Source organism: Enhydra lutris, unplaced genomic scaffold, assembly GCF_002288905.1.
Source record: "Enhydra lutris kenyoni isolate GAN:26980312 unplaced genomic scaffold, ASM228890v2 scaffoldscaffold76, whole genome shotgun sequence".
Taxonomy (NCBI): domain Eukaryota; kingdom Metazoa; phylum Chordata; class Mammalia; order Carnivora; family Mustelidae; genus Enhydra; species Enhydra lutris.
The window spans coordinates 5,150,062-5,175,370 of record NW_019154160.1 but is presented as its reverse complement, the minus strand read 5'-3'; the positions used below and the strand labels follow the sequence as shown (position 1 = coordinate 5,175,370).

General features: G+C 48.6%; 1 protein-coding gene across 2 annotated transcripts in view; it reads left to right on the top strand.

Annotated features, from left to right (window-relative positions):
- The window catches only part of LOC111160476 (polypeptide N-acetylgalactosaminyltransferase 2), a 181,033-nt gene that overhangs the window by 87,408 nt on the left and 68,316 nt on the right, over positions 1-25,309 (top strand). For both annotated transcript variants that reach the window (XM_022523618.1, XM_022523617.1), the window contains exon 2: positions 8,428-8,521. In XM_022523618.1, coding sequence (XP_022379326.1) covers positions 8,503-8,521 — 19 coding nt within the window. In that variant the 5' untranslated portion in view covers positions 8,428-8,502. The remainder of the gene's footprint in view (positions 1-8,427; positions 8,522-25,309) is intronic.

The following is a 25,309-nucleotide window of genomic DNA, read 5'->3' as shown; positions in this document are numbered from 1 at the left end:
GGCCACGGGGCTTCCGACGGAAGATTTTGACTAAGTGAAGGCAGTTGACTGGCTGTGTATGGAGTGAGTGTTCAGTCTGGGGCCCCTGGCCCTCTGCACGTTAGAGAAGCTAAAAAACCAGTTGAAGAGCTCATGACTTCAGTTGATCGTCATAGCTCCCAAATAACGGGTAGCCCCGCAGTATTCCTCCTCCGCCCACGTTTCTCTGAGACTCCACTGGACCATAAACAAAGCAGTGACTTTTATCATAATGTATTTCTTTATTTGTGAGCCAGTGATTATGTATGAAGCAGCCTGTGACTTGAACCCGCAGTAGAAATTTGCCCCTTACATTTTAGCAGCACTGAGTTTCGTGAACTCGGCTAGAGAAATGAGTGGGGAAACTTGCAAGTACCTCCGTGAAGCTAATGGTTCTCCACCCTGACTGTGCATTAGAGCTGCCTGGGGAGCTTCTGGAAGATGCCCACTCTGGCTCTCATCCCCACGCCGGGGCAGGGACCAGCCTTGGAGAAAGCCAGGAGACTTGGCCTTTCTGCCTTTTTTTTTTTTTTTTAAGATTTTATTTATTATTTGACAGAGGGAGACACACAGCGAGAAAGGGAACACAAGCAGGGGGAGTGGGAGAGGGAGAAGCGGACTTCCCTCCAAGCAGGGAGTCCGACACAGGGCTCGATCCCAGGACCCTGAGATCATGACCTGAGCCGAAGGCAGACACTTAACCCACTGAGCCACGCAGGCACCCGCTTCCTATCTTTTGATACTTAACCTGAATAAAGATTATGGAAACTGTCAGGAGGCTGCCTTTGGAAGGTCCCCCTGAGCTTTTCCTCCTCATCCAGCTTGTTTGACTTGCTTTCCCCAAGTGATAAAATACGGCATCAGGGATTCTCATTGGTTCCTGTGTACAAAATGCGTGTTCAGAAATGGTTGAGTGACTGAGCCAGCATGGTTCTGGTCTCTGCAGTATATTATGTCCCCTTCCTGTTCTGATGACGATTAGGAAGGAAGAGAATACTCTTCCTCTTAAGTTTTCAGTGGGAACTCTTACTTAGAAATCTTTTGTCCCCCCATCTATTTTCAGGTCTCATTGCTTTGATTTAAAAAGAAGTTATTAAGCATAGTTGATATACAGTGTTCTAGAAACCGTCTCTTTTATAAATGCATTGATGTCAGTGTTTGTAGGGTAGAGGCTTCCGGTTTTAACCAAAGTTTGGTCATGGTTCACAGTGACCTGACTCCTAGCCTCGCTAAGGAGGCTTCCCCTGAGTGTACTGTTTCCCAGTGAGTTGAAGTTAATTTATCATTTTCTTTTTTTTTTTTAAGATTTTTATTTTATTTACTTGACAGATCACAAGTAGGCAGAGAGGCAGGCAGAGAGAGAGAGAGGGAAGCAGGCTCCCCGCTGAGCAGAGAGCCCGATGAGGGGCTCGATCCCAGGATCCTGGGATCATGACCTGAGCCGAAGGCAGAGGCTTAACCCACTGAGCCACCCAGGCGCCCCAATTTATCATTTTCTTAATGGGTCACACACCCTGTCCAGAACGTAAAATTTCATCAGTGACACCTTATATCAGCAGGTTTTTTCATCCTCTCATAAGAAGACCTAGGAATTATTCCTCTGTGCTGATCTGGTGGGATACCCACCCTGAAGAATTAGAAACAGTAAATAGTCCTTCTGTCTCTGTGGCTCAGTTCATCGTGAGAGTGCTGGGATTTGGGAGGTCTTGGTCTTTAGCAGGAAACGAAGTCTGCTCTTTAAACAGTTTGCTTTCAAGTAAACAATTTAGTGGGCTGTGGAAATATAAATGATCACATCTTTTTAACAGATCTGGCAGCCTGGCTTCCCACCTCCCCTCACCAAACTCGAATATTCCTGTATGGCTGGGTTGTGGTGGTCATGATTGCTAAACAGTCATTAAGTAACAGTGGGAAGTAGACAGTTGATGAGGAAAACATCAAGTAGTCATTCAGATGGTATTTTTGGTTACTTCATCTGCCTCTGAGCATATGGTCTAGTCGGCTGAAATAATTTAACAGTGACAAAATATATTTCAGTAATGGGAGATTAAAAACAACCTATTTATTTTCTTTTTTCCTTCCACCGTGATATTTTTAATCTCTGTTAACAAATACAATGTTAGCCGTTTAAAATTTATGGAGACAGTCTCTGCTGAGTCCGCAGTATACCCCGACCTTCATCATCTGTTTTACGTGTGTAAGCATGTTTGCTTCAACCATGGTTCATGATTCAAACGTGTTACTACAAGTGGTGTTAGTCTTTATATTGGCCCGTAGACAAGAGGTCAATGTGAGATGAAGTAACGTTTTTTACTGGGCTGACCTGACCCTGCCGTGACTCATCTCTTGGACCCCTGTCCCCTCATGGCTCCCATGTGTGGGTAACTGACTGACTGGGTCCCAGCAGTGTCCTGTCTCCCCGTGGAATATTCCTGCCTCATCTCTGCCACTCCCAGTCTTAGACACTGACACACGTGGTGGTTTTAGAACGGGCTCACCGATTGTTTGGCAGTCTTTTCCTCAAAATGCGGGATCTCATTCCTCTCCCCTTGACTGTGGGCTGGACGTAGTGAGGCGCTCCTAATCAGCAGAATGTGATGGCATCTGGTTTCCAGGACCAAGCTATGAAAGGAGGCCTGCTGTCTGCCTCTCTCCGTCTGTCTGTCTCCCCCAGCCTTCCTGTCTTGTCAGATCTCTTCCTCTGGGGGAGGCCAGCTGCCATGTTGTGCGGGCACTCAAGCAGCCCCACGTGTGACTCCGTGGTAAGGCACTCCACTAACGAGCAGCTGTGTGAGTGAACAATCTTGGGAACAGCCCCTCAGCCCATTCAGACCCTAAGACAGTGGCGGCCTCGGCTGTCATCTTTTAACGGCAGCCTCCCGAGGGACCATGAGCCAGACCCACCCGGATTCTTGACTCTCATACGTGCTAGGAAATAATAAATGTTCCTTGTTTCGAGCCTCCCAGTTTGGAGGGAACTTGTTTTGCAGTGGTTGATAACACGATAAGTCACTTAGCCCTTCTGGGTCGCTTTTCTCATCTGGGACAAGAAACAGGGATGAAACAGCACCCTGAACACGCTCATGGCAGTCTGTTCGCAGGTGAAAGGCTGACCCTCTCTGCTCCCCCTGCTCAGGTCTTTCTGCCTCCTCACCCGCCTCCGCACACTGACACCTGTCTCTGGCAAAAGCCGAGCCCACTTGGTATTCATCTCTTGTTTTGAAACACAGATCGATCAGACTGGGAATATGGTGGGAGAACCATCTTTTAACAACTAAAGCTGTATTTACACTTAATTAATTTTCGTAACTACTCAGTCAGCCAACCTATTGGATCTACTGTTTCTGAAAGGAACACTGTTTTATTAAAACTCGTTCTTTTATCTTCTTGGGAAAAGGATGATTTTGGCCGTCGTGCTCTCTAATTGCGGTAGGTCAACAGACGTCGCTCAGCCCTTCCCTTCCATCTGATCCGTCTCCCGGCCTGATTTAATTTCATCTGTGCTCCAGGTGATAATAGACCGCTCCATCACACACGTTTGTAGGAACAGTGCGGTCAAAGTGCCCATCTCGAGCTTCTGCAGGCTCTACGAGAACTCACCGAGTTCAAGTATGAGTAGTAGGAGGCTGCGAGCGCAGGTCGGTCAGTAAGTAGGAGGACAGGAAATTGGGTTTGTGCTAGCTCTGGCTCACACGCCCACTAAGAGGGCCCAGACGGTCTCATGCCTCAGGTGAGGCCCTCCAGGTCATCCCCCCCGGTGTGCTCGAAATGGCAAAGTCGGGCAGGGGCAGCGGCTTCCTCCGCTCTGTGGTGGCTGATGGGGTTGGCCGACCTCTGCTCAGACATCCCGGCCAGAGCCCAGTGTGGGGCCAGAACCACCGAGCCCACCCTTGCCCACGCTGGTCAGCAGCACGGGCTGTCTGTAAGTCACTGTGCATGCAGTGTCACAGCCCCCCGCGGGGGTGGGAGGGGACGGTGCGGAGATGGGCCGCAGCCTGGGCAGTCAGAGCAGGGTGACCAGATCGCGGGCACTGGATTCCCCGCAACTCCTGACCCGGTGTCCCTCACATCATTGCTTCTCTCATCTCAGCAGTTTACCCGCACCACTGGGAAGAGGACCTGTCTGCCACCGCGTCATTTGCTCTTACGGGGGAGCAGACAGATGGATCAGTTGGTGGCGTGTCCTGGCTGTCGGCAGGTCCTGGGCATGAGAGGCTTCTCCGAGTTTTCGTCCCACGCGTTCCCTTGTGAAGCGAGCCTCCGCGCGTGTAAATAAGTCCTCCAGTGTATGTAGCTGTGTGGTGGGGAGTTGCTGTAAGGAAATGCTTCCTCTGCAGAGTGGGCGAGGCCGGGCCGATCCGTCTGAGCGAGCAGCGGGGGGACTTTTTTCCCAGCTCTGTTGTTAGGAAACCACAGGAGCAGCACCACCCTCGGTGCCCTCCTGCCCTCCAGGGACCTCAGGTGCTTTCGGACACCAAACATATATGTGATAGGTAGAATGTATAAGAAAGTGCTGGCTCCATCTGGTCCCCAGGAATGCTTAGGGCAAGCAGGAACTGTGCGACCTTCAGCCCGGTGGCCCAGTGGACAGAGGCTGATGGCTTCCTCAGACCCCCGTGGCTAGACCCGAAGCTTCAGCTCCCAGGTCCCGGCTCTTCCCCAACACGCCGCGTGTCCTGCCTGCCCCTAAGGTGTTGGCATCCCCCGCCCCCCGGTCCAGGACCCCATTCTCACTCGGCTCACCCCCTCCCCGGATGTTCTCGCACACTCACCAGCAGCTTCCATGGTCTCCTGCTTTTCCAAAGCTGCAACCATGTGTCTTCCCGTGTTTGCCAGCTACCTCCTCTTGGTATCTTGCAGGAACCCCCAAATTTCCCAAACAGACTCGTCCCTCTTTCCCGGCACCACTCCATACCCCGCCCACACCACTGGTTTGTGGTCCTTAGCGGGAGTGCCCCTCCTGTCCAAACATGCAGGTAGGAAACCTGCAGCTCTGATTCCTTCCTTCCTTCTCGCTCTCCCCTTCCAATCCCCACCCCATGGCTATGCCGACCTCCTCTCCTCATCTCTGGGATCCAGATCCAAGCAGCTCACCACGATCCCTTGCTGCATTGCTCCGCTGGCCTCTCTTCTATCCCCTCCACGTGCTCCCTACACTACGGCCGAAGCGATGTTTCTGGAACCCAAGTCTCAAGTCTCGGTATCTTGCCTCGTCCGTGTCTGTTTTCTATCTTCCATGTTGTTTCCTCTGTCACGACCTTCATCTCCCCACCCCCATCATTTCATCTCACCAGGTCAATTCTTGACCCCCTCGGGTCTCTGCCAAGGTGTCGCTTCTGGCACACAGGATTCTCAGAGCCTTCTCGACACTCCCGCCAGCATGCCCTGACTCGCAGTCTTCAGGGTGTGTGACCCTGTGCCATCATCATTGGATGCTTGTCTGCACCCCATCAGGCACGATTGGCCAAGGTGAAGCCGCCTGGTCCCCACCGTGTCTCTGGAGACTTTCTTCCATCCAGCAAAGGCCATGGGTCAGGGCTACGGGAAAAGAGTGGAACATGACAAGTGTCTGGAAGGGTGAGCTGTTGACAGGTGGCAGGTCCTACACAGACAGCCGCTGTCTCAGGCAGTGAATCCAGTCAGTGATCCTGAACGATCAGGCATTTACAATGATCAGACATATGCTGAGATGCATGGTTAATACATTGTTTTGCTTTACTTGTGTCTATCTGCTTGGTAGAGGGGGAAGATGTTTTATCTAAAGGTAGTAGAGTAGAATGATAGAGACCACGGAACCAATACTAAATCCCCTGGGTTCGAGTCTAGCCTTGTTGTGTCCTTTGTGCTACGTAAGCTCTCAGTGCCTCAACCTCCTCATCTGTAAAATGGGGCTATCCAGAGCACCGTGCAGAAGATCAGGGTGTGTGCAGTGTCTAGAATGGGGCTCGGCGCCTCCCAATCGCTCTGCTAGCAGCCTTGATGGGTCCTTTTCTCCCTCCAGCTCCTCACTCTCCTCTAGGAGTTGGTACTTAAACCATGGTCATTCTCAGTTCTTGACTCGGGAGTCCAGGGTAAAAGAGTCCTTTGAGAAAGACCTCCTAGAAACGTATCCTTGGAGTCGTGTGATATTGTGAGACTCAGGCTTTAAACTTGGTTTAAACGGAGTCCTGACTGGGAAGAAGCCACCTTTAGCTTCTCGCTCTCTGTGTGACCGACGTGGGCGGTCGGCGTAGGTTCGCCGACCTCCACATGCCCCTCGTGAAACAGGACTTGTAAGCAGCCAGGTGGCTGTGGCAGGGACAAGAGCACATGATGCGCAGTAGGGATCTGTCAGTGGGGCTTAGCATCATTTCACCTGCTCGGACGTGGCCACATAGCACGTTCCGGGCTCCCACTTTGGTTTTGTGTTGGGGGTGCTGGATTGGCAGCGGGAGGGGAGGTTAAGGAGTGTTGCATGTGGACTAGTCGGTCCCGCCTGTGGGAAGAAGGAAGCATTTACTTTCCACGAAAGCGCGGATGGCTGACCTGCCCCAGTGTCGATTCTGCCGACCATATAGCCGATGCCTTCGTTCTCACACGTGGAAAGTAAGGCACTGGCCCCATAAGCAACTTTCACTTTCGATTTTGTTTAAGTACAAGGTTAAATGGTTTGATCCATTAGCCAGTGTAATGCCCGTGGGGGAGAAAAGTTATTAGCCACAGAATGCTATAAGCAAGATGCAAAGGAAGAATTAATAATGCTTAATTAAAAGTCTGCACAGCGTGACTCTGGTTACTTCATTACTTACTGAATTTGTATCCACATGTTTCCATATATTGTCAAGGTTGTAGGTTAGATTCTCTCCCTCCTATGCCTTTGCCAGGCTTGCTGCGAGATCACTGCCGATAGTAAACCGAAAGTTTATTTTTAACCAGATAATCTCAAAAGCCAATTTATGAATACCTTTGAAAAAAAAATTTTGAAGCAAAAGAATACTTGAATTGGGACACAGATGCATTTTAATACCTTTGTTAAAATGCAGGGTAAAATCTTCAAAAGTCCCAGCACTTGGGGCACCTGAAGGACAAAGGCCTTGTGATGGCTGGGTGGGGCTAGGACTGCCAAGGCATGAGGGTTCCTCACCAGCCCCCTCTTTCTGCAGTGGGGTCATCCTCCTGGGTACCCCACCCATCATTTCCATGGTGATCGAGCCAGCTGTATCCCCAAAGAAGCCGCTGAAGGGAAAGCTGGCTTCAAGAGGGAGGAAGCTTAGGCATGGTTTCTCTTTGATTACTGTACCATTTGAGTAAAACTGCAGATGATTGGCAGAGCAAGTTGCATTTGGGGAAAATGTCAGATTTGGCCCAGCCCCCAGGGATTGCCCTCCTTGAAGATCTCACTTTACATTTTGAAGAGCCAAAATGTCTCCAGTGGTCAGCTTTTGCACAACACGCAGCCAGTGCTGGCCCAGAGGAATGCTGGCTGGACAGACCTGTTCGGAACTGGTCGGGTCTCCCCCAGCGGAGGGCTTAACGCTGCGGATCATGCCGGCAGCCTCTGCTGGGGGGGGCACGCCCAGTCAACAATGCTGGGCTTGCAGAAGTCTGGGTAGGAAAATGACTAGCCATGGGACGTTTCTGATCTGGGTTATATACAGAAGCCTTTCTTTCTCGATTTGCCGAAATCAGATTCCAAGTGGTTGCGAAATATATTTAGCTCTGTGGTCATGGCGATGTTTTTTAGTTTGATTTAATGTTGATGGATTAGAGTAAATTGTTTGTGCAGATGAGCTGAATAAATTCTGCCAGAGCTTATATCTTATTCTGGTTTCACATTAAACCCTTAATTTACAGCTCTGTTCTATTGGCAGTCTTATTAGAGTGAGCCCTAGGAAAAGCTTGGCTGGTCCTTCCTCCTCCCTCCATTGTTACTCAGTGGAATTAAATCATTTAGCAACCTCAGAGGAGGGCTCCAAGGGGCCTGGAGGGAGAATTTGCATCTTAGGGTGTCCTTAAACCATCTTAAGATGTCTGGAGAGCTACCCTGATTTTAATGGCTTTAATTTAACCACTATTGAATTATTTTATTTAATCTACTCTCCCCATCTCCCTTCCCTACCTTCGCAGATCCACAGAGCCCTGGGAATTTCCGGAGTATTTCCTTCCCACACTTAGGCAGTGCAAATATTAAAATGAAGAGGGAAGTGGAAATCCTTCCTTAGAAAAGGCCACTCCCATACTGTTGTCCCCTCATGTCGCCAGTGTCTGAGAAGTCCTGGGATGCAGGTCCTGGAGATGGGAATTCTCTCTCCCTCATCATTTGCATCCCCAGGGCCCGCAGACATCCTCCCACTTACTGTTGATTGAACTGGTGAATGCAGATACACTTGAGAAACTGATCAACTCATATGGTGTCTTTGTTCCCCTTAGGAGGACTGGAATGAAATTGACCCAATTAAAAAGAAAGACCTTCATCACAGCAACGGGGATGAGAAAGCACAGAGCATGGAGACCCTCCCTCCAGGTACTGCAGCTGTCCTCAGGGACCTGTCCCCCCCTGGGCTGGTGGCTGGTGGCTGGTGGCTGGGAAGTCCTCTTGCTCAGAAACCGAATGAGCCCACTGTGGCCACTGGAGCCTGCGGGATAGAGAATGGATTTCATAGGGCCGCTGGAGACACTGCCCTATAGTAATTTGGGGGGGGGGGCTTCCTTCCAGCCCATTAGTGGCTGGTGAAATAAGTTTCCTAGGAGATGACCAGAATTTGTTGAAAGAAATTTAAAAAAAATAGAATAAGATAGAAAACACAGGATAATATATCAGTTCGCAAATTTTTTTAGAAGACTAGTTTTTAGAGCAGTTTTAGGTTCATAGCAAACTTGTGCATAAAAGACAGAGATTCCCATATATCTCCTGGCCCTATACATGTGGTGCACCTGCCCCACTGTCAGCATATCCCAGCAGATGGTCCATTGCTACAATCAGGGTACCAGCATTGACACGTCACAGTCACCCGGAGTCCATAGTTCGCATTAGGATTCACTCTTGGTGGTGTACACTCGATGGGTTTTAACAAATGTATGGGGATGTGAATCCATCATTACAGTGACCTATAGAATGGCTTCACTGCCCTAAACATCCTCCGTGTTCCGACTCTTAAGTCCCTCCCTCCCCACAGTCCCTGATAACCATAGATCTTTTCCCATCTCCATAGTTTTGCCTTTTCCAGAATGTCATATGTTTAGAATCATACAGTATGTTGCCTTTTCAGATCGGCTTGTCTCACGTAGTAATATGTAACAAAGCTTCCTCCATGTCTTTTCGTGGCTCGTTGGTGTATTTGTTCTTACCACTGACTAGTATTCTGTTGTCTGGACCAAAGTGATCCATTCACCTACTGAAGTACTTCCCAGTTGCTTCTAAGCTCTGGGAGTTGTGGATAGAACTGCTGTAAAGAGCTGTGTGCAGCAGGTGTTGGTGTAGATGTACGTTTTCAGTTCAGTGGGCTAAATACTGAGGAGTAAGACTGCTGGGTCATATAGCAAGACTATGTGCAGTGTCATGAAGAACTACCAGACTGTCTTCCAAAGTGGCTGTACCATTTTGCATTCCCACCGGCAGTGAAGGAGAGTTCCTGTTGCTCCACATCTTTGGAAGCATTTGGTGTTGTCAGTATTTTCAATTTGGGCTATTATACCAGGTGGGAAGTAGAATCTCACTGTTTAAATTTGCATTTCCCTAGTGATATATGATACTGAATTCTTTAATATATTCATTTACGCTCTGTTTATCTTCTTTGGGGAGGTATCTGTTCAGGTCTTTCAACCATTTTTTTTAAATAGATTGCTCATTTTCTTATTGAATTTTAAGCACTCTTTGTATATTTTGGATAACAGTCCTCCATTAGATATGTCATTTGCCAATATTTTTTCTCAGTCTTTGGTTTGTCTTCTCATTTACTTGACAGTGCCTTTCCCAAAACAGATATTTTCATTTTAATGAAGGTTAGCTTTATCAGTTCTTTCATGGATCACGACTGTGATGTTTTATCTAAAAAGCCATCACCATACCAGAGATCACCTAGGTTTTTTTTCCTATATTATGTTTCATATGCTTTATAATAATTTGGTTTTATATTTAGGTCTGTGATCCATTTTGAGTTAATTTTTTGAGAAGGGTATACGTTTTGTGTCTTGATTGATTGATTGATTGACTGATTGAATGATTTATTGCTTGCCTGTGGTTGTGTACTTGTTCCAGCACCATTTGTTGGAAAGACTCTCTTTGCCTCATTGTATTGCCTTTGTTCCTTTGCCAAAGATCAGTGACTCTATTTATGTGGGTCAATTTCTGGACTCTCTATTCTGTTCCATTTCTGTATTACCCTGTTCTTTTTCCAATACCACTTTGTCTTGATTACTTTATGGTAATTCTTGAATTCAGTTAACATCAGGCCTCCTACCTTGTTCTTTCTCTTTAATGCTGTGTTGGTTATTCAGTTTGTTTGTTTGTTTGTTGCCTCTCATATACTTTCAAATCTGTTGACACCCACAGAATAACTTTCTGGGATGTAGATTGTGACAAATTTATGATCAAGGTGGTAAGAATGACATCTTGACAATATTGAGGCTTCCTACCCGTGAACATGGAATATCTCTCCATTTATTTAAAGTTCTTTATATTTTTATCATCGGTTTTAGGGTTTTGCTCATATAAGTTTTGTGCCTATTTTGTTAGGTATATACCAAAGTATTTACATTTGGGGGGTGCGCTAAAGTAAATGGTATTGTGTTTTTAATTTCAAATTCCCTTTGTTCGTGGTTCATATATAAGAAAACCATTGACTTTTGTATAATATCCCTGTATCCTGCAACCTTGTTGCAATTACTTATTACCTTTAGGAGTTTTTTATTCTTTCAGGTTTTCTATATAGACAGTCAAATCATTTGCAAACATCTTCCTTCTTAATCTGTATTATACTTTTTTGTTTCCTTGTCTAATTGTTATTGCATTAACTGGGACTTCTAGTATGGTGTTGGAAAGTGGTGCCATATTTCTGATCTCAGCAGGAAAGCTTCTAGTTTCTCACCATTAAGTATGAAGTTAGCTCTAGGTTTTTTGTAGATGTTCTTTATCAAGCTGAAGAAGTTTTCTTTCTGTTCTTAGTTTGTGGAGAGTTTTTATCATGAATGAGTTGGATTTTGTCAAGGGGATTACATTAATTGATTTTCACATGTTGAGCCAGCCTTGCATACGTTAGATCCTACTTGATAGGTCATGGTATATAATTCTTTTTGTACATTGTTGGATTTAATTTGCTAATATTTTGTTGATTTCTCTATATTCATAAGAGATATTGGTTTGCTATTTTCTTGTAATGGCCTTGTCTGGTTTTGTTATTAGGGTAATGCTGGCTTCATAGAATGAGTTAGGAAGTATTCCCTCTGCATCTATATTTTGAAGGAGATTATAGAGAATTAGTATGGTTTATTCCTTAAATGTTTGGTAGATTTCACCAGAGAACCCATCTGGGCTCAGTGCTTTCTGTTTTGGAAGTAGATTTCTTTTAAATAACATATAGTCAGTTGGGTCTTATTTTTTGATCGGTTCTGACAATCACTGTCTTTTAATTGTATATTTAGATTGTTGCCATTTAAAGTGGTTGTTAATATAGCTGTCTTGATATATACCATATTTATTACTCTTTTCTATTACTTGCCCTTGTTCTGTTCTTATTTTTGTCTTCTACACGTTCTTCTGCTTTCCGTAGCTTTCATTGAGCATTTTATATGATTCCATTTTTCTCTCCTATTTTTTCACTTTGTTTTAGTGGTTGTTCTAGAGTTTGCAATATCTATTTACAATGAATCCAAGTCTAATTTCAAATAGCACTAGCCCTCTTCACAGTTAGTGTATCTTATAACAAAATATTAAGAATTCTTCCCTCTCGTTCCTTGTATCATTGCTGTCCTTCATTTCACATATATGTGTGTACATAAACATGTATATAAGCATACATAGTCAAATACATTGTTGCTATTATTATTTTGAACAAACTGTTCCCTACTAAATAAGAGTAGGAAAACTAAAGTTGTCATTTTCACCATCACTTACTCCTTCTCTGCCTATGTTCTTACTTACGTAAGATGTTCTTACTTACGTTAGATGTTCTTACTTACGTTATGGAGATCAGCCCTTCCTTCTCTCTGGAGGGCTTCTTTTAATAGTTCTTGCAAGGCAGGTCTACTGGCAACATATTGCCTCAATTTTTGTTGTCTGGGAAAGTCTTTATTTCTCTTTCACTTTTGAAGATTATTTTCACAGAGTATAGAATTCTAGATTGGCATTTTTTTTTTCTCTCTCAGCACTTAGATATCTCATTCCACTCTCTTCTTGCTTGCATGGTTTATGAGAAGTTGGGTAGAATTCTAATCTTTGTTTCTCTAAAGCTATTTCCCCCCCTCCTGTCTTCTTTCAAGAGTTTTTAAAAAATCATTAATTTTCTACAGTCTGAATATGCTATGTCTAGGTATAGTTTTTGTTTTTGTGTTTGTTTGTTTATTTGTTTGTTTTTGTTATTTATCCTGCTTGGTGTTCTGTGAGATTCCCGGAGCTGTGTTTTCATGTCTAACATTAATCTGAGGAAATTCTCAGTCATTATCACTTCGAATAATTCTTTTATTCCTGTCTCTCTTTCTTCTCATTCTGGTATTCCCATTGCCTGTGTGTGTACACTCTTGGTTCTTGCCCACCATTTCTTGGATACTCTGTTCTGATTTTTTTCAGGTTTTTGGTTTTTTTTTAATCTTTGCTTTTCCTTTGGAAGTTTCTGCCTACTTATCCTCAGACTCAAAGATTCTTCTGTCAGCGGTGTCTAGTTTACTGATGGGTCCATCAGACCCATTCTTCGTTTCTGTTGCAGTGTTTTTGATCTCCAGTAATTCTTTAAGATTTTTTAAGACAATTTTCATCTCTCTGTTTACATTATTCATTTGTTCTTCCATGTTGTCTACTTTTTCCATTAGAGCTTTTAACATACTGCTATGGTTGTTTTAAATTCCTGGTATAATAATTCCAACATCCCTGCCATATCTGAGTCTTGCTTTGTCTCTCTTCAAGCTATGTTTTTTAGCTTTTTATTATGCCTCGTAAGATTTTCTTCAACACTGGTTATGATATGCTGGGTGAAAGGGACTCCAGGAAATAGGGCTTTAGTGATGTGGTGTTAAGTTCTAGAGGGGAGAGGGGACACCAATATTCCTATGATAGGTCTGTGCCCTGGGCTGTCACCTTCACAAATGCTTCTCAGTTTCTCTCCCACAGAGGTGGGACTAGGTGGCTAGAGGTGATTAAGAAAAGAGTATTATGCTTCCTCCATGTAGAAGGCTAGGGGCAGGCTGGAGTTGACTATTGCCCTTTCCCCAGGTTAGTTAAGATCTGATAAACTCCCAATAGGTTAGCTGTGGTAGAATAGTTTCCCTTGAGGGCAGGCCTTGTTAAGAACAGAATGCTCTGGGGGCGCCTGGGTGGCTCAGTCATTGGACATCTGCCTTTGGCTCAGGTCATGATCCCAGGGTCTTGGGATCGAGCCCCACATCGGGCTCCCTGCTCAGCAGGAAGCCTGCTTCTTCTTCTCCCACTCCCCCTGCTTGTGTTCCCTCTCTCACTCTGTCTCTCTGTGTCAAATAAATAAATCAAAAAAACAAAACAAAACAAAACGAAAAACAGAATGCTCTGGCATATTTCAAAATGATTCCTTGCCTTCTCCCCCTGCTGGAAGCTGGAAGGGATCTGTCTCCCAATATTCACGATGAGAAACCTAGTGAAGCTTCTGGAGGTAAAACTCACAGTCGTATGGGACCCCACCTGTGGCTGATACCCCTGGAGTCTTTATCTCTCCGGCTCGTCCACACTGACCTCCAGCTGTTCATCCCCTACAGCTCAGGCTTCATTTCCCAGACGGGGTTTCCCCAGAGCTTGTTTCTCCAGTAAGTTGTGATTCTCTGTATTCAGCTGTTGGTCTCCAGTTTTTGGGGTGGCAGGGTGCTCTCTGATCTTGCTTCTCTGAGCCAGCTAAGAAGAGTTGTTCATTTTTGGCCTTTTGTTCAGCTTTTTGCTTATGATTAGGGTGGAGTGATGACTTCCAAGCTCTTTACACACTGGAGCAGAAACCAGAAGTTGGTTCATGGAATTTTTACTTTGATGGTGCTGAAGAGTTTGTATATTCATGTTTCTTACTGAGGTTGGATAAGCTTCACCCTGGGGGAGTGTAGGCTGTCCTTTGTCTACACCCTTCCTATTGTCCCAGGTGCACTAGACGGGAATGTGTATGTGCTCGCTGTAGTTGTGTCTGTTAGGATGGTCTCCTCTCTTCTTCCCCAAGTCCTAGGTGAGTCATGCTGCCTGAGCCACAGTTCCTTCCTATGTAAAACAGGCATTACCCACGCAGTGGGGAACATCTGAATGGAATACTTAGCTAATAAGGTTTTCTTTATCATAATGATAGGATATGCATCTGCTGTATGGATTAATGAGAGATTTCCTGTGAAACCTGTGTTCTAGTGGATTTTAAGACATATACGGAGAGGGAGGGGGAAGCCATCTTCAGGGTGTATCCTAGACGTTACTAGTAAGAGTCCCACCCTAGTCAAAATCAGCTCAGTGGTGGTATTGACCCTGGCTTTCATGCTTACAGCTGTTATACCTTTGATTTTCTTCAGAGATAGGAATGTACTGATTCTCCTCTTTTTTGAGTCATTACCAATAACTCTGGACAAAGGCCCCATGTCCTTTTATTTTGCGAAAGGACTTTATCTGTTTTCATTGTGACCTTTTTTTTTCTCACCTAATCAGCATACACGTGAGTTTTTCCTTTAGAAGTTATTTTGCTATGGTTAAGAAGCCTATTTTCCGCAGGCATGATGGGCACTGCCAGAATTTTGTGGTCTGGAAGGAACCACTGTTCATCACACCTGCCACCATGTAAAGTGGGTTGCTCAGAAACTCAGTAGCTTCCTGTGTTCTAGGTGTTGGCTATCTAGCAGCTGTAGACAGATGGGTGGGAGGAGGCAGCATGAAGCTGAATATAGGAGTCTTGTGTCTTCCAGCATGGCCCCAAAACCCACTGACGGATGTAGGAGCTGGAGTAAAGAAAGCAGTGGTGCATCCCAGGCAACGGCTGCAGCTTCTTTGACCAAACACCCTATTAGCAAAAAATATTTTGAGTATAGATCACTGTTCCTCTGCCTATGTTAAAATACTCCTAGATTAAACACATATTACCACTCTAATCTACTAATGCATTCCAAAGCATATTTTAAATATGGTAGTGAAAGGGATTAGGAAAAATACTTGAAAATCTCTACCGTTTCTTTACCCCGGAAAGGTGTCTGACCTGGCCCCTCTTTGGACACCTCTGCTCTTGGGTCAGCCATGACCACGAAAGCCCAGGTCATTGTTTTAGCTCGATTTCCTGTTTCAGCCCAACCTGCTTTTGGGTAGAATCTGGAATTTCAATAACACATGCCAGGCAAGTAGCTGTGGCCACGGGGAGGCCTGGACGCAGGGGCCTGTTGGAAGCTCGGTCACACGTGCTCCAGCTGTAGATTCATGGGGCTTGATGTGCTCTGGTCTTGATGTGCTCTGGCTCAGACTGCGCCCTGAGCCAGAGCACAGCCGAGAAGCGCTCTGTGAACGCCATGCGGGAGCAGAACCATCAAGGTGAACACCAGCAGCCAAATTTATAAGCAGCCCTGTCCGCATTTGCCTTTTAGAGACCTGTGATTTCCTCACCAAGTTCTCCAGCCAAAACCCTGTCCGTAAAGGAGGTCTAGGAACTGGGAGGAGAGATCACTGTCATCAGGGAGACCGGGTGTGGCTGTGACACAGGCCACTCTGGACCTCGCGCAGGTCATGCTGGCCGGGAATCCTCCTGTGGAAGCTCCCTAAACCCCCCGGTCCCTCAGTGACTCCTCCGTCTCCCTCCATGGAACCGCACTGGTCTGCAGCACAGGCAGCTTACAAGTCCAACTGTTCCCCGCTGGTCGGCTGAAGGAAGGAGGTTGTGCTCTGTTTCCTTCGCTCCCAGAGTGGGGCTTCCTGGTGCCCTGCAGAGGAGGCCGTGGTCACACTCATGGGGAGAGTCCTGCTAACCACCCCCCGCCCCGTGTTGCCAAGGAGTCCGCTGGCTTCAGGGAGGGAGCTCAGCATTCTCAAGTGAACACATTCTTCCAGGACGACTGCTCTCTAGAAGTTGAGGAGGAGCCGCAAGGTTCGGGAACTCCTGAGCGCGTTGGGCCAGCTCTCCCCATGTCCTGTTTCCAGCGTTTCTGCCATTTCTGAAATAGTGGCCGCATAGCAGCTAGAATGTGAGAGCGGTCTTCGAGAAGCACAGGGAGTGGGCACAAGAACAGGACAGCATCCCGAGATGGGCCCTGGGTCTCGGGACTCAGCACCACCCCCAGGTGTCTGGTCTTAGAAAAATAGTGACTCTTTTGCTGTTCCATTTTCCTGCTGTGTGAAACAGAGACACTTTTGCGCTCTGAGCGCCCTTGATTCTGTTGTTTTAACTGTGTCTTTCTGTTGCCTTTCAGTCTCTCTTCCCAGATTAGGATCGCCAGTCGCCCTGCCTTGGAGAGAGGGTAGGAATACGTCTTTGGGTTCTCGCCTCCCTCCTTGCAGATTTCACGTCTGGAGTGGAAGGCCTTTGGCCCCGAGGTGTCCAGACCAATTCTTTCCAGTTCAGCCCCTGAAGTTTGTTTCTGGTGCTGATTTTCAAAGTGTTGTTTCAAAGAGAGTGGATTTTTTTCTTTGTTTTTTTGAAAACCTGATGGGGACGAATTTTATCTTTTCTCCCCCCTGGTACAGAAAAAGCTTTCTGTTTTGAAAAATTAGTCTTTCCCAGTAATTGTCCCTCTTGCATTCTCTTCTCTTGTGTCCTCGGCTGCTTCTCTCCCTCCGGTTGATGAGATTAGCAGGCAGGATGGCCCAGGATGCCAGACGGTGAAGAACAGAGGCGGGACAGGGTGGGAAGGCCCAGTCCGTCTTTGGGGCCGGCTGGGGATGGGGTCCTTCCTAGGAAGCGCTTGTTCTCCAGATGGTGACGTATCCTTTGAGAGGTTTTTTGTTGGGTTTTTTTTTTTTTCCTTTCTGAAACCGTGGTGTCATTCTCATGTTCCATTATAACGTTGTGTAAGGGGGCGAGGCCTCCGAGAGACACGGATGGGGAGAGAGTGGAGAAGGGGCCGCGCCGATTACATTTTGGCTTGTCTGGGAGGTTCCCCCCCCATCCGTCGCGGTGTCTTCTCCCACCCTTGCCCTGCCCACTGCTGCCTCATTACCCGAGACAGTAGATTTCTCAAAACAGAAATTGCTCACGTTCAGGCGAAGATGAATGACACGGGAATGGCGAAATGTGTAATAGAGCCTCCTGCGCCGTGTGAATTGCCGTGGATGCTAATGGAAACGTTTTAGCTTTTCTGCTTCCCACCTGCCGGAAGAAAGATGAGATGAACCCCTTGTGTATTTATCCAGCATGGCTGCAGAATCAGGAGAAACGCTCCCCTGACCTTTTCTCCTTCTGAGGATTTATTGGGTTCCAGCATTGTACGTTTTGTTTTTTTTTCTAAATCGTGTTAAGATACACATACCATAAAAATTTACCATTTTAACCATTTCTATACGTACAGTCGAGAGGCATGAAGCGCACTCAGACTGTCATGCAACCATCCCTCCATCCATCTCTAGAACTTTCTCATTTTCCAGACTGAAACTCTGTGCCCATGAAACACTAAAGCCGGTTCCCCCTCCCCCAGTCCCTGGCGGCCACCGTTCTACTTCCTGTCTGCTCCACTCCTCTCGACCCGTCAGATAAGTGGGATCACACGGTTCTTGTCCTTCCGTGAGTGGCGTCTCTCACTGGGTGCAGCGTCCTCCAAGGTCATCCATGTTGTAGCCTGGGTCAGGGTCTCCTTGCTTTTTAGGGTCGACCACTCCTCCCTGATATCTCTCTGTGCCGTGTGCCCTGCGAGCTGCATTGTCCAGGGGTCCCTGTGTGACGGCTGTGGGACAGCAAGCTCCGTGCGCCTCACTGTGACCCAGGCCCAAGGCCCGGGGCTCCGCACAGCATTGTCATTAGGAAACGAAGTGGCTGAGTAGCCTTCGGGGAAGCATCTTTTTAAGCAACATGTTATTTATGGAAAAGTTAAGAAATTCAGATAAGCAAAAATAAGATTATTCACAGGTGCCCCACACCCCACCAGCCCACAGTAACCCCTGCAACTCCGCCACTGCCTGTCCCCGCACCCGTGCTGGGCGTGTGTCCAGGTATGCTTACCCACCTGGCTAAGGTGGGCCAGATGGGCCAGGCCCAGGTACAGGAGGCCTGGGGCCCCTGACACCATGTCTGAGTCAGCTCCGGGGCTTTTTGGTGTTTTTGTGAGACGTTGCAAAATGTCCCCTAGTCCTCCAGGCAAGTAACACTGCTGAAGATTTGGGGGATTCACTGAGAAGTCTACCCACACATGGTCCTGTGTCCCGGTAATAGTCCCTCAGCGTTCTCCCCGAGTCTGTCGTGGAGAATGCCACCCTCCTCCCTCCTCCTGCCTGTCTCCTCCCTCAGCCTCCTGGGATGGCTCAGGGCAGGGCAGGCCACAAGCAGCCCCTACCAGCCGCTTACATCAACATTTTCCTCCATGCGGCACTACACTGGACTTCACCTGCCTCTTCCTGGGAGTGTCTTATCATAAACTCCTCCTCATGTCCATAAATACTTCCTGGACAGCATTTTTTTTTTAAAGATTTTTATTTATTTATTTGACAGAGAGAGAACACAAGTAGGCAGAGAGGCAGGCAGAGAGAGAGGAAGGGAAGCAGGCTCCCTGCTGAGCAGAGAGCCCGATGTGGGGCTCGATCCCAGGACCCCGGGATCATGACCTGAGCCGAAGGCAGAGGCTTAACCCACTGAGCCACCCAGGCGCCCCCTGGACAGCATTTTTCATGACAGTGATGTAACCGGTTACCTAAGCCCTTTGAACTTATCCTGCATTGAGGACCTAGAGAGGGTTTCTAGCAAACAACCATTGAGGTAAATCGTTATATGCCCCTAATTACTTGCCTGAAAAAAATCCCTAAAAGTGAAACTGCAGGGTCAGTGGCAAGGCATGTGTTTAAGGGTTTTTCTTTTTATATCAATTGCCAAATTGTCTTCCAAAGAAGGAGGCCTGTTTCCTTTCCCCCCAGCCAACATTAAAAAACAAACCTTCTAATGTCCTTCCCCCAAACCTTCCAACAAGTAGGAAAGAAAAACTGAGGACCTAAATCAGGTCAGTAACCAGGAGTGTGATAAAGCTATTAAAGTAGAACGGTCTTGAACTTTAATCAGTCGAACCCGAGCATCCGGAACCATTCAGACGGTGGCTCGCGCTGTCCGCGCCGGCATGCCGCACCTGAGCTCCTTCTCCTCCGCTCCGGGCGCAGGGTGAGCTCCTCCGCTCCGGGCGCAGGGTGAGCTCCTCCGCTCCGGGCGCAGGGTTTTCCAAGATGCTCATAAGCTAGAGTAGGTCCGGATGATGTGACTCAGATGTGAGGGGGCCGGAAACACATCTGATGAGGAGCACTTAAAATAACGGCATGTTTTTACAGAAGGCCTTAGAAGGGGGAAATGGAATCGTGATGTCCAAATATTTGGAAGGCGGCCACAGAAAAGAGGCTGAAGTCTCATTTTTTTTCCTCTCTGTTGGAGACTCGGGAGAGTGGAAGTCACAGGCAGGCAGTTTTTGTTATTGTATAAGGAAGCTGGTGCCAGCAATTCCAGCTGTCTGGTGAAACAGGCTCTCTTGAAACAATGACTTCTCCATCACTGGAAACTCCTGAGCGGTGGCTGGAGGCTAGGGGCTGTGGTGAAGAGATCTTCCCACACTTGCAGAGAAACAGCATCCCTGGTTCCTTCTGCCTCCGATCACAGGGGATGTCTGCGTTCGAGAGACAGGCACACGGCTTCAACTCAGAGACTCCATCCCACCAGCCACCAGGGTGCTGGGGAGGCGAGAGGGTGCTTGCCAGCAGAAGTGGGACCTGCACAGACCCTGGGGTGCCTTTGGTGCTTCCCTTAAATGCCTTTAAAGTGAGTCGTTGGCCACAGTGGACGGAGCACGGCATTGGGAAGAGAGAGAGCTGGGTTTGCACTGTGGTACCATCATGTTTCATGTTAACCTCTAAATTTCCATTCCCCGATCTGTAAAATGGGCACAGTAATAATAATATATATTTTCCAGGGTGATTGTACAGTGTGGCTTGGGTTTGGGTGAGGTGTCTGTCCTGTGGTCCTGGTTAATAGGCTCCCTTTTTCTCTGCCTGTACCTCCCATGTGTCAGTTTCAATTCTCTTCACTTTGATACTTCTCCTAACATTTGGGATAAAATAGGTGATCAGTAGAGACCACGTGCAACAAACTAGAGTCATTATAATTAGACACTGTCACTTAGGGGAAAAATGAAGAGTTTCCCTTTAAAATTTGGAAAAGAGATAGAGATTCCGTGGTTTGCAGCCAGGCCTAGGCCTCTTAACGCAAAGCAGAACTGTCTCACAGCATTTTTGTAGCTACTTTGATGGCACCAGTCATTTTAAATAAATTAAGGGTACGTACCCTCTAACATCCGACTTTTTTCTTTTATTTTCATTAAATGATTAAAGGACTTCTAATCTCTTCTTCCAATTTCCTCTTTTTTCGTCCTTAAAAATGAGTTGTGTAGGATTTCTTATTCCAGGAGACAGCTTCTCATGGGTGAGCGAAACTTCCTGTCCTACCAGCTATCCAGTGACAAGAAATAATAAAGTATTATTTACATGTCTTTGTCACTAACTGGATATATTTGTTTGTGGTCCCAGCCTTGCCCCAGTCTCCCCTTTCATGTTGCAGCATTATGACCTTCTAGAGGAAAATATTAGGGATTTTTTTTTTCTCTTAAGCATAGTAAAATTACATTCCATTTGAGATCAACCAGGAGGTTAAAATAAATCTGAGAGCTTTGTCCTTTGATTTAAAATACATTCTATTTCCCTTCTTGGCTGCTTTCCCGGAAGGGGCTGCTCTGTTTTACGCAGACTAGCTTTCAGTTTGTTTAAGCCGTCCTTCCCGGGGAGGATTGGGACGAAGGACTACAACACAGCACAGCCATGATAGAGCAGCAGCAAGTGCAGAATCCAGAAGCTTCCTGCCCCCTGGGCTCCCCACCCCCCAAATCTGCCGGCCTGGTGGGACCCACGCCGGCCCAGGCACTTTCCTTCCTCTCGTACACCTGTGGGTGTGGACGACCAGGCTGTCCTCGGGGACACATGGCAGCCAAGTCCTGATCTGCCCAGGGACCGTTCCCACCTGAGGCCGCTGACATAGGGACCACGTGGGTGTGTCCCTGAGCACTCGGGTTTTCATATGTTTTGTGATATTAACCCTTTGAAGGTTCCTTTTCATAGATTGACATCATTGTTGCCTTAAAGATGAGGCTTAGTGAGAGGAGATTTTTAAGGAAGAAATGGTGTCCTTTGGAAATGTGGCAGTCTTTTAGATCAAATTTAACTGAACGAGTCACCCAAATGTAAGCAGGTCCCTGGTTAGGAAAGGCCTTTTCCAAAAGATCAGTTTTAGGGTTGGTGATTAGGAGACTAGAATGAGCTTGGCTGTGGAAATGCCACCCCGGGGGGCACTTAGGACCCCCGCGGTAGCTGGAACGGGTCCCCAACCTCAGGCCACAGAGCAGGGCCTCCCGTGGGCTTCGGCACCTGTGCTGCCCGCGGCCTCCATCTGGGCCCTGTGGACCACGTGTGCTTATGATCACCAGCTGGTCTCTGCGCCCGAGGGCCGCCGTGCCATTGTGCAGTGTGGATGAGATTAGGGCAGGTGGTGGCAGGGGGACGGGGACTGCGGATGCTCCCCCAGGAAGAACAGGATCTGGAAAGGTTAGAAGTAGCTTGGGAGCCTGCTGGGGTGGATGACGGGGAGAGAAGACGGTCTGGCTTCAAGAAGCATCACACTGCAGAGCTTGGTCTGTGAAGGAAGCAGGTGCGGCAGAGGAAGCATGGAACCACGTCAGTCAAAGGCGGGAAAAGAAAACAAGAAGAAATTGTTGGGCCTGAGGTCGGTGTGACTGGGGAGCAGGTGGTAATGGCTGTGGGGTGGGCAGGGGGACGTCTGCGGCCTGAATCGGCAGAGATGAGTGGCAGGAAGTTGTCTTCTCACTACCAGGCTTAGGACCCTTTCCTGCTGGGGCTGCAAGTGGAGACTCATGAGGCCCAGGTGGGGGTCTGGTCCGTCCCTTCTGCTCCGGGCTCTTCTCCCCTGAGGTGGTTGCCCTGGGCCCCACCCTCTCTTACCTCTGGACATTGGTTCGTGTGGTTGCAAGGCTAGAAGGGGACCGCCCCCCTGCCCAGGAGGCCTCAGAGTGATGATCCGAGGGTTCTGGGTGCGGAGCAGTGCTGCTTCCTCCCCTGGGCTGGCCTCCGCTCCCAGCAGAGACCAGCTCAGGCAGGAGAGGAGGCCCAGAGTCTAGCACTGCCGCGGACTGTGCGAGCGGTCACAGAGCGAGCCGAGGCTGCGGGCACTGCCGCGGTTGCAAACGGCTGCACTTGTGCGTCACTTCTTTGCATTATTAAACATACACCGTGTGGCAGGTTCAAGGCTGGGCCCCGGCTAGAAGCAAAAAGAGCAAGCAAACAAGCAAACAGACCAGACAGCAAAGAGAGCTGCGGGCAGGCATCGTATATGCGTGTGCAAGGAGCACGGGGTTGTACCTGGGCCTGCGCAGGGCCTGGGGGAGGGCCCGCAGAGGGAGACCAGCCCTGGCCCTGTGCTCAGAGCTAGGGCGCCATGGGGAGAACGCAGCGCTTGTCCCTTTCTTGGTTTCCATCGTCTCCATCTAGGCACTGATGTCCACACCAAGAAGGGTACATCCAACATGGCAAGGAGGGAAATTGCAGGCAAAGCTGGGTGAAGGGGCTTTAGTGAGTGTGTCCCCAGGTGCAGACGGACATAGAGACATGCACTGTGAGGTCTCAGGGGCATCTGCTGAACGCGCTCGGCACTTCGGCAGGGCACACGCGGTCGTCTCTGTTTTTCAAGGGGGAACTTAGCTCCTTCCTCGGCAGAATTTTGAGTTCAGTTATCAGAGGGTAGGAGCTGTGATTGAGGAAGAGGGAAGAGGAATGCTGTAGCGAGAGGCCATAGTGGGGGACACCGGGAGGGCCTCCTGGAGGAGGTGGCTACATTGAAAAGCAGCCCCGCCTTGCAGTGTTATGAGGTCTCATTTGTCCGTACGCACATCCCGGGCTCTGCACAGATGGGTGGAGGGCTTGGTTTACTAAGGGCTCATGGGTAGATTGTAGAAGGCAGAGGAACGAGGCTGGCAAGATTGGGAATGAGATCTCAGCCATAAACAAGCGAAGCCACACTGGGGCCCTGGGTTCTGCTGTGGTTCCTTGTCGAGAAGACGGGACAGGCTCAGGGGATAGAGCAGGGCCACGCACGCCGGAGGACAGCAGAGATTCCTCACAGGTTCAGGGCCACGAGCAGTAGGCTTAGATCAGAAAAGATGTGCTTCTGGGGACCTGGGACTCATCCTCAGGTGTGGGCAGGGTCTTCCTGAGCAGGGAGCGGAGGGGGCAGGTGTTTGGGGGATCATCTACCCCCTTACTTTGGAGGCTCTCCCTCTGAGCATCCGTCTTCTCCCCACAGCCACAGTCACTTCCTGGAGTGCAGATTTGGTCAGCACTCAACTGCTCAAAGCTTCTGTGCTCCCGGAGCACGAAGAATGCAGTGTGAGCGCTTGAGCCGAGGCTGAGACTCGGTGCTGGGCACAGGCTGGCCTTCTCCTCTGTCTCCACACCCCCTTCCCGCCATCCCACTGCAGCTTCCAGTATAGCCCTCCTAGGGCCTAGCAGGCTCCTGGTCATGCCTCAGGACACAGCCCAAATGCCCCTTCTCCAGGGCTCTTTCTGACCCTGGGTCACAGACTCATCTCGTCCACGTGTGTAGTTCCGGACCAGAGGCCGCGTTCCTTCTTGCGTGCTTGCTCAGGACTGGCATCTTCTCCCTGGCTGCCTCTGCCACACAACTTGGGGAAGACAGAAGGCAGAGAATGTCTCCTCCAACATGAACAACTTCCTTACAGTAAGTTGACCCTACTGTCGTAGGCAGTGAGCAGTCCCCCAGGACTGCACGTGTGAGTGGGAACAAGATGCTGAGCGGCCCCTAAAAGAGAGTCTTCCAGCTGTCAGATGCGACAGGGTGGGTTCCGGGGCTCACCGGGACGTGAGAACGCAGAGATGGGGCCAGAAACCCGTTCCCACCCTGTCCACATACACACGGCTGCACGGTGGCCCTCTGTCCCCACCCCCTTCTGAGCAGAAGGAGGGCATCTGTGTCTGCGGCTGGCACCTGCCGGCCCTCAGGGTGGGGCGGGGACAGGGCGGAAGGGTGGAGGGAGGCACCCCCTGGCCTGAAGGTCAGGCTGCTGGGCGCTGTGCTTCCTACCCCCACACTCCTGGGGGATCTGCCTCACCTGAGAAATTCGAAACCAATTTAAGTAAGAAACTGAGGGGCCTCGCTGATCATAACCCACAGTGAAACTTACACCATCTGAGAACAGGCCCCTCGAACTCCCGTATTCCAGCCTGGGCTCCGTCCTGACCCTTCCTCTTGCCAACAGTGGTGCCCGTGCTTCTGAGCAAACCTCCCCTCCGCTCTCCCCTGCCCCCGCTTGGGAGTGTGATGGTATCACACCGTCCCCCTGCTTGAGGCAAGCAGAGACTGACCCTGGGCTTATTATTTTTTCCAAGTGTTTCCTAGGAGTCGCAGACATAGGTTAACTTACCCATGGCCCCCCTCCTCTCCTCTCGCAGGCGGAAGGGGGGCTGCAGTGAGGGGTGAGGGCCCCGACAGGTGCCTCGTCCTGTCTGCACAGCCACCATCAGGAAGAGTCTCAGTCTTAGGTTTCGGCACTCCCAAGGCCACTCAGTCCCTCCTTCTCAGAAAAGTCTATCTTCTGGAAATCACCAGTTTCTTCCTCAATATTTTCATGACCTCATTTAATAAAAGAGCAGTTTTCACGGGCCTTCTCGGGGTCATGCCCACTTTCTGCTGTCGTGTTCTTTAACTGCCAGCTGTTTTCCCATCATTGTCTTTGGGGATGAAGCCGGTCTCTGGCTTGTCCTGTAAAGTTCTCTATCTCCGAGGTATTTCCTGCTCACTGCTTCTGGCTGGCCCAAGTGCATGGTCTCTAGACTTGCTTCTGTGTGTCTGTTTTCGAAAGCTCTTAATTTGCA